General features: G+C 41.7%; 1 protein-coding gene across 4 annotated transcripts in view; it reads left to right on the top strand.

Annotated features, from left to right (window-relative positions):
• Positions 1–18,896, top strand: part of csnk1g1 (casein kinase 1, gamma 1) — a 34,625-nt gene extending 15,729 nt beyond the window's left edge. Inside the window, exons 5-14 of one of the 4 annotated variants that reach the window (XM_086025253.1) lie at positions 2,903–3,054; positions 3,349–3,583; positions 4,432–4,517; positions 5,051–5,135; positions 5,312–5,460; positions 5,536–5,643; positions 6,864–6,974; positions 9,914–10,020; positions 14,329–14,352; positions 15,454–18,896. In XM_086025253.1, coding sequence (XP_085881379.1) covers positions 2,903–3,054; positions 3,349–3,583; positions 4,432–4,517; positions 5,051–5,135; positions 5,312–5,460; positions 5,536–5,643; positions 6,864–6,974; positions 9,914–10,020; positions 14,329–14,352; positions 15,454–15,508 — 1,112 coding nt within the window. In that variant the 3' untranslated portion in view covers positions 15,509–18,896. The remainder of the gene's footprint in view (positions 1–2,902; positions 3,055–3,348; positions 3,584–4,431; positions 4,518–5,050; positions 5,136–5,311; positions 5,461–5,535; positions 5,644–6,863; positions 6,975–9,913; positions 10,021–14,328; positions 14,353–15,453) is intronic. The other 3 variants (XM_086025255.1, XM_086025254.1, XM_086025256.1) reach the window with 3 other exon arrangements.
• Positions 18,897–19,186: the final 290 nt, after the last annotated feature.

Below are 19,186 nucleotides of genomic sequence, written 5' to 3'. Positions count from 1 at the left end.
TATTGACTGCATGTAAATGTAGTCGGTGTCTACAGCATCACGTGTGTACTGCTTGTACTGGTATGTACTGTATATGAACAACAGTCTATTTTAAAATACAGTTTATGAAATTATTCAACGACGACTTTTCATGTAAATACAAATATTTGAATTAAACACAAAAAAATCTAAATTATATACTGTTTTAATTCATATTTTCATTTACCTTGGCCTATACCCCACAAACGCATTTTAAAGGCTGAGGACATCTCTTCTGATTGACTTCAGTCACAATGATAAATAATGCCAACACTTGAAATTAAGGGGGTAAAAATACAAGTATATTGTCGCTGTCCAGTGAAAAACACTTATGTCCATTTTTTTTCAATTTTCTTTCTATGTGAATGGTGTTTCCGCGTTACAGACATCGCATTAACGTGAAAATTAAAAATATTTCCCAAATTGGACATACCGGTAAGTGTTTTTCACAGGACAGCAACAATATAAATAGTTTATGACATTGCTTGAGAGCGAATTAGTGTTTTCCTTCTTTCTTTTTTTTATTTATTTATTTTTTATTTTTTTTTAATATCCAGTACAGTAAATCCCCCCTCTATCAGGTGGTTACATTCCAAAACACCCCTGCAATAAGTGAAAGCCGCAAAATATATCTGATGTATGCTATCATAGAACTTGCTTTTTTTTTAAGGTCTTAACACAAACTTTTAAAACAATACAAACACATTTAAACATGTATAAGATATTAAGAGACATCAAGATCAATGAATAATATAAAAATATTGTACAAACAATGTAAAAATATATACTCACACCGGCAAAGATGACAACGACAGTGATGATGATGAGCTGCATTAATACAGTACATTCTGGTTTTACCATTGAAATAAAAGTACAGTATCTATTTTGAATTAAAAAAAAAAAAATATATATATATATTTTTTTTTTAAACAAACATGACTATGAGTATTTGCTGACTGACTGTTTTTCTCCTTTTGTATACCTTGGATGGCTCCATCAATTTTGTCTTGGAACTGCTGTGCATGGCACATGTCAGTATTTGTGATGCAGGGTCTTTACATTTTGGAGCTCATACATTCCCACTATTGTTTGGCAAAGACAAGGGATGGAAAAGGGCAACTGTGTGGAACTTCATTAAATATTTAGCGAGTGGGTCTGCCTTTCTCATTACTAATCTGACTCTCGTCTCTCCTCCAGATGGGATAATGTGACATCATTGCAGCTCCTCATTCCACACAGCAAATGTTGTCGTAGTGCGTGCGGATCTTTCAGAATGAATGTGCATTGAGTCATGTCCAGTCAGGTGTTGTTTTCTGTCTGTAACCAACTGCCATTGGATACTAATGAAGATTATGATTAGTTAGGGATTTTCAATTCTTTTTGAAACGTGAGGACTATTTGTCGGTACAATCTCTAAGTAGTAGTTTTGCTTCAGTCTTCACAAGACTGCACAATTTGTGGAAATGGTCGAGAGTATAAATCAAGGTCAGGTGCACTAAGAAAGGGTATTAGCAGGCATGAAACATCATATATCAGCTCGTTTTTCGCTGTAAAGCGCTGCTTGAAACACTCCTGCACTCACACAGTTTATATTGACCAGATCTTGAATGTGATGGATTTCATTTTGTTTTCTTTCTTTCTTCTTCTTTTTATTTTTTTTAATTAAAATTTTTTTTTTTTTTAAACTTAAAGTGGAAGTCAATCCAAACAGATTTTTTTAAGGGGAAATCAACCCAAGCTACCGAGATCGACGGCATCCGCCATTACTCCTCGAAAAAATTCCAGATATGCTCCGACAACTCACGACACCGTCACATGTATATTCTGATGCATTTCATTGGCTAAGAGACCGAGAATTGGATTAAAAAAAGAAAATGACGTATACGCTCCCGGCTTGAATGGTAGAAACACGGTTATGTGCCCCCGTCCTTAATGGATTAAAGACTTAGGACTTCAAAACAGAGCCACCGAATATAGTTCACATAAACAATATTTTTAAAATTTGAGGTTGTAATGTAACAAAAGCCAAGGGTGTGAACATTTTGAAAGGCACTGTATACTTATAAATACAGTTCTCCACTCAGGTGTTTTTAAGAAAAAACATACAGGAGCTGTGAATTTTCTCTATAAAGATTTACTACACTACTGTCCTTGGTAATCATGACATTGTCTCAAAAGCTTTGAGTGTCCGTCAGTGCATCATTAGAAATCATGTGTTGTTATATGTCAGAGGCACTGGGCTTTCTGTTGTCGGTTAATGATGGGTCTAATGTCCGTGTTTTACTTGAGTTCTTTAAAAAGCCAATATTTTCTGTTGAATAACCATTCATCCACTTATCTCCTAACTGACACATTTCAGGCCTCCCACAGACACGAGGTGCCTGTAGTACAATTAGCAACCCACAGCACTGGATAATGGTGTCCACAAACACAGGATGAAGCGCCGCATGACTCCTACTTGTCCATATGCTTGCACGACAATATTATACGCTGCCGTTCATTCTGCAGCAGAGGTCAATTTGTTGACTTTGTTGAAAATTAGAGTTCACCCAAGATGCTGTTCAGTTGCAAGAAAATGATGTATTACGGCGTATGAATTTTTTTTTCGTTTCTTACAAGACCTGCCATATGTGTGAGTGTGTTACTGAAATGCTTCCACAACATAACGGATCAAAAGGGTCAATCCATCAAAAATACGCAATAATATTGTTGGGATGGGTTCCAAAGTAGGTACTTCTCGTGGTAGTACTGGTAGAACCGCATGTCAATAAATCAAACGGTCCCATGCGCGTCCTTGGGACTGTGCGAGTGCGGAAGAGTTGTCGATTTCCCATGATGCACGCACAAGTGATGCCCTCTGACCGTTTGTCTTTATCTGTTTTAGCTGAAGGTGTCCCGCAAGTGTTTTACTTTGGACCCTGCGGGAAATACAATGCCATGGTTCTGGAGCTCTTGGGCCCAAGTCTGGAGGACCTCTTTGACCTATGTGACAGGACCTTTTCATTGAAGACTGTCCTAATGATTGCAATCCAGTTGGTGAGTTGTTCACAATTTCATGACATCAGTGTACCTAATCAATTATTACTCATGTATCCATAGTCCGGTAGTTTGAAGTTTCCCTGTGATAAACCCAGATGGGTGGTAGATCTCTCAAGGTTGTTTTTATTAGTGGGGTCGCTCATCCATTAGGAAACAGACAAGTGGAAACGTATTTTAAGAGATGCTCGTTTCCATCCTCACTCGCGTCTAGTTGCGCTTCAACAAGGCACTTTCACTTTAATCTTTTTGCTTCTCTGTTGTTACACTCTGACATGTATCCTTTCTCTCCAGATATCTCGAATGGAGTATGTGCATTCTAAAAACCTCATCTATAGAGATGTAAAACCTGAAAATTTTCTCATTGGACGGCAAGGGAATAAAAAGGAGCACATTATCCACATTATTGACTTCGGCTTGGCCAAAGAATACATCGACCCCGAGACCAAAAAACACATTCCGTATCGGGAGCACAAGAGCTTGACTGGCACTGCCCGCTACATGTCCATCAACACGCATTTAGGCAAAGGTATGTGAGCATATCACAACTCCTGTTGTGTTTTTACTTTTTTTTTTTTTTAAGTCTTCTAAAGCACTGGTTCTCAACTGTTGTCACCCTGGGACACGCATCTCCGTGTTGTTGCAGAGTCACAACCCACTTTCATGGAAGTTAAGAACAGCCAAGCATTTTTTTTAACATAGCCTCTGAAAATACATGTACAGCATATTGTCGCTGTCCTGTAAAAAACACTTTTGTCCATTTTTTTCATTTTTCTTATTTTTACTTGAATGGTGTTTCAGCGTTACATTGCATTAATGTGGTAATTTAAAAAAATAATAAAAATTTGGACAAACTTGTTTATCGCAGGACAGCGACAATGTTATATTTTTAAACACTGTTTCAAATTCATCTATTCTGCCAAAAGTATATTGCTTGAAATACAATACAATACAATTTTATTTATGTAGCGTATTTCATAACAGCTAGAGCTGTAACAAAGCATTTTACAAACAGTAGACAATAAATAAGACAGTAAAAGGCCATAATACACAAGTATTAATAAATATAGATATAAATAATATGTAAGATTTAAATACTCTTGTCGCTTACTTAATGTGTTCTATGTGGGTATTTGTATGACTTGTATTTAAAGCCCCGCCCCCCCACAATTTGTAGTCTTTCTCTTTTTTTTTTTATATTCTTTCATTTTTTTTTTTTTTTACCAGGTGTCTGCAACCCACGCAAAAAATGGGTGCACGACACACTTTTTGGTCCCGTTTGACCAGTTGAGAATCACTGCTCTAAAGTGTTTAATGTTAATTGGTTTGGCTCTGAAAGTTGTTTCTCAGAGAAAGTTATGAACTCTTTTGATGTAGAGCAAAGCCGACGAGATGACCTGGAAGCCTTAGGTCACATGTTCATGTATTTCCTTCGTGGGAGTTTGCCATGGCAAGGACTCAAGGTAACGTATAACCTCAGTTTCATTTTGTTTCCATATTGTATTTACTGGAATGCGTTTAAGTCTATTCATCCACATTGCTGACAAAATCAGGCAGTGAATATCTCCAAGAAGAATATTAAGAGATTTTGTTCGAAAACATTTACGAGTCTCTGTTTTGAAAATACACTTTCAATATCCTGACTTGCCCAAACACTGTCAGCTAATTAATCAGCAATTGAGGTACACCGGTTCCTTTGAATCTTAATTCTTGCTTGTATCAAAAGATGTTGTGCAATTCTATGCTTCCTACTGCATGCCGATTTATGGAAGGCCCCAGTGCACAAAGAAGGCCCATAACAGAATGAATGCTTGGAGATGAGAATGGTGTGAAGAACAAATGAGCCCTGACCCCAATCCCAGATAGATTTCCACAGACAAAAGAGTGGAAACAGTTGGCACAGCTGTTTTATTTAGGTGTGCCGGTATACCTACATTTGTTTTCCCATTCAATCATTATAACTCTGTGGTTGTCATGTGTGTTGGCTCTCCCGCAGGCTGACACACTGAAAGAGCGATACCAAAAGATTGGCGACACTAAACGAAACACGCCCATCGAGGTCCTGTGTGAGAACTTCCCAGGTATTCGGCTTAATGTACCAGTGTCCACAGAGCTGTGACTCTTAATTAGTCAGCATAATTATCAGTTTTGGAAATGTTATGTCTAAAGAGCACATCATTTATAGGTCACCGCAAGCACTGCGGCAAGTTGTGTTACCCGTCTTGAATTCGCACCCTTGTGATTGTGTTTCCGTCAGAGGAGATGGCCACCTACCTGCGATATGTCAGACGGCTGGACTTCTTTGAAAAGCCGGACTATGAATATCTGAGGACTTTATTCACTGAATTGTTTGAGCGCAAAGGATACACCTTCGACTACACATACGACTGGGTTGGCAGGCAGATTGTAAGTACCACGTCAAATGTGAACTATGGGAATATTAAGTCTGATGCACGTTGACGGGTTATCGTTTCCCTCTAGCCCACACCAGTGGGGTCTGTCCATATAGATTCGGGGGCATCTGCAGTCACAAGAGAGAGCCATCCTCACAGGGACCGGACGTCAGCACACCCACCAATAAGAAATCAGGTGTGACAACTTTTTTCTATCCGGGACAACGCTTATGTCAGATGGGTACACATGGCTACAGGAATCTTTGGTCAGAAAATACAGTATAATGAGAGGTTTGAGTGTAACTCTGTTGAATTTAAATTGATGCCGATGACTGTTCATACATAACAAACTCACCTACTAATATAACAAACGATTAAGCTGGTCAACAAATTTATACTTTTTCTTTTTTTAATCGGCGATGCAAGTTAACTTCTAGATATTTTTCAGCTTTTCGTAATGATAATAATTATAATAACAACAACAATTTACCGTACTGCAATATAATATTATTGAGTAATATTTGTGAAATAACAGTTAGGTTTAGCAACGTAGATTTCTTTTTTTTTTTCTGAAACACCATAGCCATAAATGACATAGGGTAACATTTATATTGCCTAAGCTTTTATAAGTCAAACTTTAAAAAAAAAAACCCTCAAAAACCCAATATGCTGGAAAAAAAAGTTGACATTTTTCAAATCAATGTAAAAAAATCATTTAGGGATACACAAAGCCATCGCTTATTTAAAATTTGCTGTTGACCAATCTTATCTTTTACTTATTTTAATGTGCACAACATAACAAGCAGCCAACGCAGGAGGTGTTTAAATGACCTTTTAAGGTAAATGAACCATGTGTTTTGAGTGCTGAAGTGAGACATTACCATCTTAATTGTATGTGTGGAAGATTTAAAATAAAAAATAAAAAAATTAAAAAAAAGAGAGAGAGAGAGAGGGTCTATTGAGGAAGTGCCTTTTTCCCTCCGACAAAATGTTCACATTTTCTTTTTAATTCGGTTTTATGTGAACACAGAAAGATGAGCTTTCATGGTATCTCTGTAAAATTGCTCAGTTCAAACCAAGTTAAGTATGTGTTTTAAGTATGTTAAAACACAGTGAACGGTTGATCATTGGTTTAGTAAGATTTCTCATTTATTTTTGCACTGACACACTTTTGGTTTCCGGCACATTTTGTTTCGGTTCTCTGGCTGTCTATACGCCGTGCTTGGTTTGATTTGACCTTTATTTTTGATGTGTTTGTGTTCTTTTCCAATGTTCATGGTGCTTTGCATGAACCTGGCCTGGCACACTCGAATACCCATCTTTCCTAATGCAACTATTCCATCACCCCTCCCTCTCTCATTGCACTCCCAAACCCACCTCTCCTCCCGTCACTTGGCGTCCGCGACTCCCGAGCAGACGGCAGTCTCTGATCGACGAGGAGCGTGGGAAGTGCAGCCCACTCGCCAAGCAAACTCCTCCTACCTGACCTCCCACCTAGCAGCGGACAGGCACGGGGGCTCAGTGCAGGTATACACCCCTCACCTGATCAGCCACTCACCCCGCCCGGGTCTGAGGCCTCAGATCTGTCTTGTAGCACCTTGGTGGCATTGTGTCAAGTGCACAGGTGGCCTGAAAATAACAAAGCAGCACCTCATACTCTATTATGTCAGTGCGCATTTCATTTTCAACCCGTTTTTAGTGAGAATGCTTTCGCTTTGCTGAGTCATTTTTCATCGGTGTCATAGAGACGAGCGACTTAATTTAGAACAGTTTCTCAGATCTAATTTCTGAAGCAGTCTGATGCATAGTTTGTCCAATTTGCTAGATGAGGTGTATGAGACAGATCTATGATCATGTTCTTCTCCCAAACGTTTTGCACCTCTGGCTGGTGAATGTTTGTTTTTCCACACCATCATTTGCATGTCCTCATGGTGCCCCGCCCCACAGACGGTGATGATGCCATGTAGCAGCAGACTTTGATCTCAGGTCGCACTGTACTCGTCATGGCCTCTTGGCGTGCCTCATGAAAACACAAAGCTTCTTGCATGAGAGGAAGACCTGAATTAGTGCATGCGCTTACTGTCATTCTGAAATGGTCTACAGGAGGAAAATCCTTCTGCCAAGACAGGAGGATGTTAAAAGACGGATTGCAATTCATTCCAGGATGTTGGCTGACCTCCAATTTGTGAAGATTTCAAAGCGATTTTGCCATCAGAAACTGCAAAATGATTGCAGGGTCAAACTGTTGCCATCTGTCACTGATTCACCTCACGCAACGACTTTTTTTTTTAAATGTAGAAGTATAAAAATAAGATGACCGTTAATACTGTATGACGTAAAATGCTAGGAAGCTTGCCATGCTGGAGAGTGCAAAAGTTGAGGGACTTCATTATTTTGTGGAGTGCATGGCATACAGTAGATTCTTCTCTTTCAACAGTTCTTTTTCGGAACCCCTTTTGTCAAGGTTGCTTCTTCTTTTGAGACAAATACATTAAAAGATAGAAAAAGCCAAATAAAAGCAAAACATATAAGCTCCAGCATGCCCCGCAAGGAAGAGATTTAATGGTGACAAAACGGATTTCTATTCAGGTATGCTAAGGTCTCGCGCATGTCACAAATGAGTACGGCTCGACTGCGATTCTTGAGGCAATTATTTTTTGGGTTGGTCGTTTGCTACTTAGTCTGCTGCATTTCAATTCTCCGGCCCTAAATTACTTAAGGTGTGCACATGCAGCGACAGGCACAGTTGGTTGCTCATGCATACAAATATGGATGCTGATCTAGTAACCAGGACTAGGATGGTGCGTGCCAAATGCGCGTAGATTCCATGCAGTTCATTTTGCGCATTGGTGGCATGTACACAACTAGATGAATTCAGCACATGTAATGTGAGCTGAATGGGTGAGTTTGCGTCTTTGAATCCAGCCTCTGAAAGGCAGGAGTAAAACGGCTGGCACAGACAAAATGAGTGGCAGCAAAGTGAACTTTAGAATGACCCTGACATGTCGTCTACTGAGCAATGCAACTTGAAGCTTTTGAATGATCTAAGGGCTGACTTGGAGCCAGTGACAAGGAGTCATGCCATCTCGCCTGTGGCACAACTCCTTTCAACTTTGCATTTCCTTGCTTAAGTGTCATTTCAGCACACTGTTGCAATTGGTGCTGGCGTCTCCCAAAGCAGTTTTTTTCGGGTGTGGTGTCCCATGTTTTAAGGGAATGATAGATACATTTAATTCACATGCACACAGCTCGAGTTAAAGGAGGCGTTGGCAGTTTTAAAAGCGCGACCGAGATTGAAATGTAGCCTCACTTTAATAATCCCTCCCCCCCGTCCGAACCTCTTTCACTATGGCAGTTTCCACCATTTTTACGCCTATGCAGTCGGGAATGTTGGAGTGAGTAAACAAGCAATTTAGCACCCGCTAGTCATTTGCGTACATTTGAGATATTCGATCTTTTAGCTATAAAGGGCACATCTCCGGGTCACCTAACACTCATCTGTATCGCCCCAGCTCTGACTCTACACACAGTGCAGAAGGCTTCCATAATGGTTTAGAAGGGATAGAGCAGGAGCTTCCTGCCTGCAGGACAAGCACCAAACCCCTAACCAGATGCTCAGGCCGCCTGTTCTGGACCCTCTCGATGCATAGGAGCAGCATCTCTGTGCCTGAGCACCTCCCGCATGACCAAGCTTTCACCCTAGCTCTAAGGGAGAGCCCAGACTCCTTGTTGAGTTAAAATTCATTTTGGCCATCTGTGTCCATAATCTTGCTCTTTTGGACACTGCTGAAAATTGCCCATGCGTCAAAAAATGTACACTATGTAGGAATATTTTGAGCTATCACACACACACACACACACACACACACGCACCAAAAAATCTCTTGATTTAGCATTTCAACGATTGACAATCAAAAACAATCATGCAGTTGTCTAGTAAACAAATCTGTTCATGCAAGAAGTACTGTAATAGAAAGTGTGTTTAGTTTAATATAGAACACATACAATACAGTACAAGTGTATGCAGGTGTGTGATTAAAATATTTTTTAAGCGGGAGAAACATTTGAAAAGAAATCAAAATACCCATCCATGCCATACAAAATGTCGACTACTTGGATGTGTCAAGTGCGGCACACTGTACTGACATCATTTGTTGTCATGTCAATTAGAACCACGTCTGAAACGGTGCAACTTTTGAGTTCATCTGCATATTACTGCCCATTAATGTCATGTGCCTTCTGTGTTATTGATGTGCGGCTTGCTCTCTGCTACTGTGAGACTGACACGTGCGCATACAGTGAAAGTCGTGCGGTCACAATGTGTTGCATTTTCTTCCCCCGCTGAAATCGCTGCTGTGTTCACACCGTTGCTGGTAAAAAAAAAAAAAAAAAGTGAACTTGCTGTGCGGTTGTGTGGAGTGCAAGCGGGCAGATGTGATTTGAAGATGTTTCTGTATGTGCCACAGGTGGTCAGCTCAACCAACGGGGAGCTGAATGCTGACGATCCACTCGCAGCCCATTCCAATGCGCCGATCACCGCCCAGGCAGAGGTGGAAGTGGTCGACGAGGCCAAGTATGTGTCATGCAGCCGCGCCTCTTCTCTTCCATGCCGCTCTGCTGCCTCCTCTCTTTCCTGCTCTTCCTCTCCACCTCGTTTTGCCTTGCTCTCGCTCCCTTTTGCCGTGCTGTGGAATTGTGGCATCTTGATTTCAACCGCCTGTCTCTCGCTTGACGGTGTGGGTTGCTCATTTTTGTTTGTCCCTCAGATTTTCATGTGATTCTACTTTTTAAAGACGTAACACACCAGTCATGTGAAGACTGAGGTTTTTCCATTTTCAACCTCTAGCACTCCGCCCAGTGTTTTGTGCCTCTTGCCCGAATGGCGCGTGGGCATGGTTCACTGCCTTACGTTTAAAAACTGCTCTGCTTGTTAGTTGGCACAGCTGACCAAAAGGGAATGACTCCCAAACAACTGTTGTGTACCATAAAATCTCATGCATAGTACGCATATCCCCCCTGAAAAAATGAGCCCAAATCAGGGGGTAGTATTATACACAGGTGTTAATGACACAAAACAATTTGACCTTGTGTAGATGTTTACAGTGCCTATACAGTACCTAGGCACCACAGCAACAATAGTTGATGCTATGTATCACACCACCAACGCGGTAAGAAGGCTAACTTAAAAAAAAACAACCAAAAAACGTACCCAACCAAATATACGGACATCGATGCCTAGGTGATCTTTCATTGTGAAGTTGTTCCAGGCAGTGTGTAACGGCTGACTTGACCCGTTTTCCAGACCCTGAGGCACTTCCGTCACAAACTGTTGCTCCTTGCTACCGACTTTAACGACGCAATGTTGTCCTGAAATAAAATAAACAATCACCGATTATGAGCGCTAAAAAAAACCTTCATTACTCTGACACTGTATTGGTCGGCGTCTGTTGCCAATGTTCGGCGACAGTGGCTAGCACCGCTGGAGAGTGCTGTCGGATTTCTTTCCAAAGGCGGTTTAATAAATGACTGCACACTTTGATGCTGACAGCCCGACACACTTGCAACCGATCACTTTTGAACAAACCAAGCTGACTCAAATGCGCGGTTTTAGCCGGCGAAATTGCTGCGGTGGTTGTGGCGCCACTTGGCGAACAAGTGGTAGGCGCTCGTACATTGCATTAATTAGCTTAGCATGCACATTACAACTCCTCGACAGCAACACTCAACAATAAAATGCAAAAACAGTTTGTTACACCATCATCTTATCTGTTTCTTCAGCATGTTATATAAATAATTAAATGACATGTTCATTTAAGTTGAATCATGTGCAACTGATGTATATATTCAAATTAAATAAATCCAAAGGATTTTTTTCTGTCCCCACACACCCTCCTGGCGCTCTCTTCAAACAGGAGAGCTGCAAGTAGAGGAGCTTGACCAAAACTGTGAAAAAGAGAGCAACTTGCAACCATCATGTTTTATAGTGTATAGTGAGACTCTTATTGGAGCATTCAAAAGATGCACTTTCATAAATGTGACCAGATGATAAGATGATAATAATGGATACAAATCAGAGTACCCTTTTATACACGGGTACAGCGGGGGGATTTTGGTTGGCATGGGGGGGGCGGCGTTATATAAACTGGTGCGTAGTATACACAGGATTTTATGGCATTTAAGTCGAAATGCATATATAAATATAATCCTGACTACAAGTCATGCACAAAGTTAGTTTACTGTACAGTGCATCCAGACAGTATTCACTTCACTTTTTGCGTATTTTATGTCACAGCCTCAATCCAAAGTAGAATAAATTCATCTTTTACACAACACCCCAAAATGACAATGTGGGGGGAACAAAAAGTGTTTTTGAAAATTTTGTGTATTTAAAAAAATCTGAAATCTGCATGTACATACAGTAAGTATTCACAGCCTTAGCCACGAAGCTTACAATTGAGCTCAGCTGCCTCATGTTTCCATTGATCATCTTTGAGAGGTTCCTCCAGCTTAAGTAAAGTCCACCTGTGGTAAATTCACTTGATTGGACATGATTTGGAAATGCACAAGCCTGTCTATAGAAGGTCCCACGGGTGACAGTGCGGGTCAGGAGACAGGCTGGTCTTGAGGTACAAATCTGGGCAAGGCTAACAGGGAAAATGTCTGCCGCTTTGAAGTTTCCAATGAGTACAGTGGCCACCCATCATCCATAAATGAAAAAAAGTTCCTTACTAGCGGGACTCTTCCTAGAGCTGGCTGCCCGTTTAAACTGAGAAAGTGGGGGATAAGGGCCTTAGTCAGGGAGGTGACCAAGAACCCGATGGTCACTCTGTCAGAGCTCCAGCGGTCCTCTGTGGAGAGGGGAGAACCATCCAGAAGGAAAAACATCCCTGCAGCACTCCACTCATTAAAAAAAGGCACATGGTAGCCCACCAAAAGGCACCCGAAGGACTCTCACATCATGAGAAGGAAAATTCTCTGGTCCGATGAGACAAAGATTGAACTCTTTGGCGTGAATGCCAGGCCTCACGTTTGGAGGAAACCAGGCACCGCTCATGTCCAATACGAGTCAGGATTGAGGGAAAGATGAATGTAGCAATGTACAGAGACGGCCTTTTTTCACATGGTCATTATGGGGCGTTGTGTGTAGAATTTTGAGGGGAAAAATAAATATTCCATTTTGGGATGAGGCTGTAACATAACAATGTGCGAAAAAAGTGAAATGCTGTGAATACTTTCCAGATGCAATGTACCTTAATTTCCAATCTGCTCCAAGAGACACGTCTTGCTGGGGCTTTGGTGAAATGCTATTTCTCATTGAAACTCACTGAAAAAAGATGACTGTAGTAAGTACGTATCTTCCTGTAACACTGGTGCACACAATACTAAAATGTAATCTAATATCAACTTAACAAATAAATTGGGTCACCTCCGTTTCAGTAAATGACATAACGCAGGCGTCTCAGCCGTTCCAGACTGGATTCAACAAAAGATGATTTACTGGTGACTTACTTGATTTGATTTGCACTTGTTTCTATTTTTGTCTAATGATGAGCCATCCTCCAGTGGTGTTCAGTCCCACACTTGTTTGATGTGATGTTTGGCATCAAGTACTTCCCTGACAGAACTCATGCTGCTCATGGTGCTGCCAGTTGCAAATGACTTTGCGCGTGCATTTTTACACTCCTGGCACATATTGTCCAATAGACAGACCAACACTGTATTTTACAAGTTACCACATGACCTAATGTGAGAAACCAAATTGTGGGCAGTATGCCTTAGGACAGTGGTCCCCAACCACTGGTTCACCATTTGGTGCCTCACCTCACCTCACCTCGCCTTGGCCATGAGTTTCCGATCAGGAATCTACTGTATATCAGCACCTTCATCAAAACTGTAAATGATCAGTTGGCAGGAATTCTGTGGCTTTATCAATTGGATTAAACGCCTCTACCCTCTACTAAGGGTTCGCCACCATTTGTGTACAGGTCGTTTGGATTGTAGATAGATACTGATCTCTAACTTGGACACATAGTTGCAAACATTTTTCCTTTTCTTTCTGACTGAATTTTACTGTTCAGTCAGCACTGGAGCGCCCGTACTTCCCAACATTGCTTTCTTGGCTATTTCCTTAGATGATGCTGTGAATCAGACTTTCATGGTCAATCATTGAACCGTTTTTTACATTGCGCATGTCGCCCTGTCATTCCACCAAAATGTACCGAGTTGGGGAAGTGGAAAGGACACTAAAGAGAGGGTTATGTCATCTTGGGGTGGTCTAAAAGCATTTTTGGGAAACCTTTCAGGTTTTCGTGATGGATTCAAGACTCGATAATAGAAACTGAATTCATGCAGATGCAGTGTAAACTCAGTCGGTCACTTCTTTTCTATCAGCCTCCATCTACAGTTCAGATTTGAAATGTTAGACGTGGCTTGTGTGTAGGTGGGATGACCACAGCTGCGGCGTCACCGACATAATGAGTGCCAGCAAGACAGCGTTACCTGCCAGTAAATTCGGATCGACAAGAAGAGGAGCTGTGTGTGTGTGTGGGTGTGGGTGGGTGAAGGCGTTTGTCATCTTCTCATTCAGTCCTCTATCAGCCAATCGGCAGATTGCAATGCATCTCGCTCCACCGTTCAAGTATCACATAAATCCTGTGGGTGTCCAATGCAGTACAGTATCGCGAACTCTGCAACCAATCAACAACTAGCAACTGGTCTAGTTCCTTATACCTTCGACCCTCAAACCTCCCCACCGTGCTTGTCTGTTTATGTGTGTGTGTGTGTGTGTGTGTGTTGCACGCGCGGTGTCGTCATCATCTTGTTCTTACTGTATTAATCTTTCTTTCTTTTGTCTTGACACTCTTTGTTCTCTCTTCTGTAGCTGCGTGAAAATGCTCAACCTGTGGTGAGTCCCTCTCTGCTCGTCCACCTCAGCCTCACGGGACAGGGAGTGGATCAGCCTAGGCTGGGCACAACCCCCCCGCTGCCTCGGCTTCAATCGCAAATGAACTCATTCGAACACAGCGCCATGCGGCCTAATGTCGTATCGTAAACGAGGAGCGGCGGCTTTCAAAGGGTCACAACACGTGCTCCTGTTTGGAAGGCGTAGCCGCCTGCCTCCACATTAAGAGTTCAATTTTTTGCTCCACCATCATTAGAGAATAACAATAAGAGGCCGTGGTCATGTCATAATCGACGGCTTTGTTGTCTTTGTTTGTATTTAGGCTCATCGTGTCTCGGCTCTTTGTGTGCACTCCTCCACATTCTTTCCCTTGGACAAATTTTGCCCTTTGCGTTCTTTCTTTCGGTTGCTAACATTAGGTTTGAGAATTTGAAGGAAACTAGCCAAAGTAAGCGTTGTAATTTTTCAGAATACGCTATGTGGACAAAAGTATTGGGGTCATTCCATGCCAAATCACCCCAAAAATCTGAACATTTTTAACCAAGCAGATTTTGATTCTAATGAAACTGCGTACTCGTTCAACTTGATAGTGATGGCACATTCATTGAAAGTTGAATGTTCAGTAAATATTTGAGGTATGGATACGTTGACTCCTTATCGCTGCTTAAAAAAATACATCTGAAACTTTATGTTTCAGGGAACATGTGAGGGATTACGTTTCATGGAAAATTTGAAAGTCACATGATCCACAAGGTCAAATTATTGGTCAAAAGGTCACGTCGAATATGCGCCAATCTTCAACGTGTTTGCAGATTTGGAATCCTTGTTGAATTGCCTTTCCAACAATATGTGTATTTGTGAAGATTGACCCAATTCGTTCAAATTCGGCGGGCCGTAGCTCCCAAAGCCCTGTTGTCAAAAATTTGAGATTTAGTGTTGTGCCATCACTATCAACAAGTGCAGCAAGTTTCATTCAAATGAGCAGGCAAGGGGATTGGGGGATTAAGAGTCGTGTTTTGGTGCATTTACGGAACTAAGAGAAGCACTCTGCTTGTGTCGTATCATTTGCCTAAATGTTAGTTGAATGTGTGTGTCTGTCCGCAGGTGCTGCTGTTTCTTCAAGCGAAAACGGAAGAAGAACACCCCGCGACACAAATGATGGTCCCCGAGCAGCCTGAAACGCTCTGGCTCAGTTGATTGTGCCGGCAGAAAGAAATCCGTCAGGTTCCGTTCAGAATACAAGCGCAGGGAAAGGAGAGCTCTCGATGGCAGCGTTTTCTGAAAGGACCCGTCAGATGTTTTTGGAACACTTTGGTCATTTGCTGGGAATCTTTTTTTTTTTCCTTTTTTTTCCCCATCCAGGATTTGCAGGATAACATTTTGTCGGAACTTTTGCAAAGCATAATTTTGCTCAAGATGCATTTTTCTCCTTTCGGCATCTTTTTCCACCCTCCTTGTTTTCATTTCCCCGTCGCCAACCGTTTGTGATGAAAAATGCCATTTTGGGTATTCCTGACGCGGGACTGAATGTATCGCATGACACATGAGGAGCCATGAGCCTAAAATCGCTTGCATTAGCTCCTGCACTTTCTGCCTCCAAAGAGGTGAGCCGCGGGGCCAGAGAGCACAGGAGACCACGCACGCACACACACACGCGCACACACACATTTCCTGCACTGTGCTTTCAGAGGAGGTTCTCTGCTCCGGCTCGGAGGTCAAGCCCCCCCCCCCGCCCTCGACACACTACAACCCTCCAGACTCTTGTCCTGTTTTGTGAACACTTGGAATTGGGCTGGCAGAAGAAACTATTTATGATATTTATCTCTTGGTTGCCACCAGTTTTCTTATATAATTCTCCCAACATACACGTTGAATGTATGAACCGAAAAGTAAGCGAATTCGGAGCCTTTCTGTTGTTTGTCATGTGCATGGGAAGGAAAGAGACCAAAACTAATGTGGAGACGGCCATGTGATGTGATGTTATTGCGATACTAAACGATGATGGACTCTGCACCAGTAGTTGCTTTGGAGCTTGTCAACACTACTGTTCTCTGCCTTAAGCCCAAAATAGCCGCCTCACTTGACTGGTGTAAAGAAGGCATCCTGCTCTTAATGCTTGTTACATTTGCAGCAGTGGGAGGGGTTAAGTCATTTACATATATGGGAAACAAAACAAAACAAACCATGTAATAAAGCCCAAAGTTGTGGACTGCGAGTGACTGATGGATTCCAGCCTTCCGACCGCCCCCGCCCTGCAAAGCAATGCTCGATGATCCCGACTGTTGTCAACCCGGAGAGAGATTGTATCCGCATCGTTTGGAGTTTTGATGTCGCGTCACGGGGGGCTGCCTTCAAACAATATCCTCAGTACGTCACCTTGCCTATCCTCCTAACGCAGTTGATGTTTTTTTATTTTATTTCATGTCTTGCTAATGTGAACATTTTTGAAATGCAATTGTTTGTTCAATCCAAATAGCCATGGCTTTATGAGTATGGAAAGTGTAGCAACGTAAAAAGAAAAAAAAAAAAAAAATCTTGAGATCATGACTGCACTACATTTGTTGAGCCCGGCGTTCCTCCTTTGCTCATTGTTGAATCGGATGTTTGACGTTCAGTGTGTGCCAGGCTTCCCCGGAGGTGCGGGGATTACAACGGTCATTTGTCACCCCTCCTTTCTGTCTTTTTATTTTAATTTTTTGGTGTGTGTGTGTGTGTGTGTGTGCCATGTCCCACTCCTCCACCTCTGCATGTGCACATGAATCCACTGTCACCGGAGGCCTGGGGTGCGCCATTAAGTGGACCTGCCTTGGCATCTTTTTTTGAATACAATGTTGTTAGATGTCGCTAACTAGCTCACTGAATCCATATGCTTGTTGTGTGTACTTACACTGTATAGCTTTTGGTTTGTTCTGAGCCCTTGCCACTCACGTTGAGGCCTCAGTTGCATTATTGAAAGTACTTGAATATGAGCATCTACGGGACCTTTTCTGATAGTTGAAGTCATGTTTGTAATAGTGGCAGAGGGGAATTGGTGGGCTATTTGAATGACAGGTATCGCTCGCTTCGGGACACGATGGTGCCTGTTGACAGTGCTGGAAAGGTGGTGATGGCGGTCAGACTGGGAGCAGGTCATCATGAGATGTTCAGCTGGAAAGCCTTTTGACCTCTCACCCTAATAATGCCCCAGTGGCACCCGGCAGGGCCTTGTCATTTCAGCTCCCTGGGAAAAGTTGAAAAAAACGTGTTACTGTTAGTCATGCGCATATCTGGACTAAATAGCCTTTCATGTTGTGTTGTTTTGTTTCATATTTCTCCTGAATTCTGGATTCCCCTAGTGCCATTCCCGAGACTACTACAAGTCCATGCCTTTGACTTGTGCCAGGAAAGTGGAAGGTTTGTGTTCATTTTTTGTTTTACCATCTCGTTCCACCTTGTGTCCTTGATATTAAAATGTGTCCACCATCATTAAAAAAAGAAAATAATAATAAATGACAGCGCAAGGAGGCTCCTCAGTTACCGAGAAGTGTTGGATGAGAGTGAGGAAAAGTGTAGTGGCATCTCCAGAAGTGAGCTTTTTTTTTTTTTTTTTTTTGCTCCCGTCTCTTCCTTTGAGGGTGTCACAACACTTGACAGCCTTTTATTTCGTCTGCATTTGTGGGCCTCCTGCAGTGCGACTGTATGGTTAGCATGTGCACGGCTTATCCAGGGAAGATAGCGCTCCGTCTCCCGTGGAACATGTCTATTGTCGGCTCTGTGAGACGTTATGGCTTCCAGTCATCTATATGAACATGGAGAAGAAGAAAAAGACATTCCATTTACTTTTCAACAAGTTCTACAGCTCATCCTGTTTTGTTGCATTGGACTTCAGGTTGTGTGTGAAATCCAGGGCTCTTGTTTCAAATATGCGTAAAACAAAGTTAAGGACGGTTCAAGTGGGTATGTATTGCTTCGTACTTTTTGGGTTCTCTGGCACTTTTCCTCGTTGCTGTACTGTAGAATTGTCTTGGACTTACTGTATTTTTTCCTTTGAGAAGAGGGTGACATTTACTGCAATGTTGTGACGCTTATTTGAGAATTGTAAATTGTACAGACTTCGCAGTTGTAGTCTTGGTTCTTTCTGTTGGGATTCCATATAAAAGCTGTGTTCGATTGTCCCCCCCCCCGCCTTTCAAACTGTGGAAAATCTAGTTGTACAGCTCCAAGAGTTTATTTTCCCCTCGACACAATTTTCCCACCAGAGCTATGATTAAGAGAAATCTTAAAACTGTAAATAAGTATTATTGTGTTGAAATATGAATGTCACTTCAAAAATTAACTTTGAGTTAGTCAAGGGCTTCAAGAGTGAAGGACCCAAGTTTCCTATTTTTATTGTTTGATTTTTAATTTCCTGAAAAAGCTTAAGATCTTTTTTTTTTAATTCATTGCCTCTTCTTCCCCTTAAATGATTTGTCCCATATGAAAATCACTTTTTATTCCCTCCACGCCTAAAGGGAAGTCCAGTTTGCACCCTTTTTTATGTAAAATAAAAGATTTCTCCACCTTTTGCATTCTGTTGTTGTTTTGATTTGTACTAGTGCATTATACAAGTGCTTTTAAATGGCTTCTTAATTGATGTACTGCACTCCTGTTTCAACATTTCTTGAAAGATTCTCCATTTTAAGTTAATATTTAAATTGTTCAGGGTGATTTTCCACTAAGTGGGAACAAACCTTTGGTCCCTTCAGTCTTTAGCTTCAGGGATGGGGGTTCATGCTTTATTATGCTTTTGGTGAGAGATCATTTAATGACTGACTAAATAGAGCAAATCTGATTAACATCATCACTTGCTTTTGTGGTA

This window comes from Filicampus tigris, chromosome 3 (genome assembly GCF_054856515.1).
Source record: "Filicampus tigris isolate MCC_2025a chromosome 3, RoL_Ftig_1.0, whole genome shotgun sequence".
NCBI lineage: Eukaryota > Metazoa > Chordata > Actinopteri > Syngnathiformes > Syngnathidae > Filicampus > Filicampus tigris.
The sequence above is the reverse complement of the archived record's forward strand: the minus strand, read 5'-3'. Positions and strand labels throughout refer to the sequence as shown.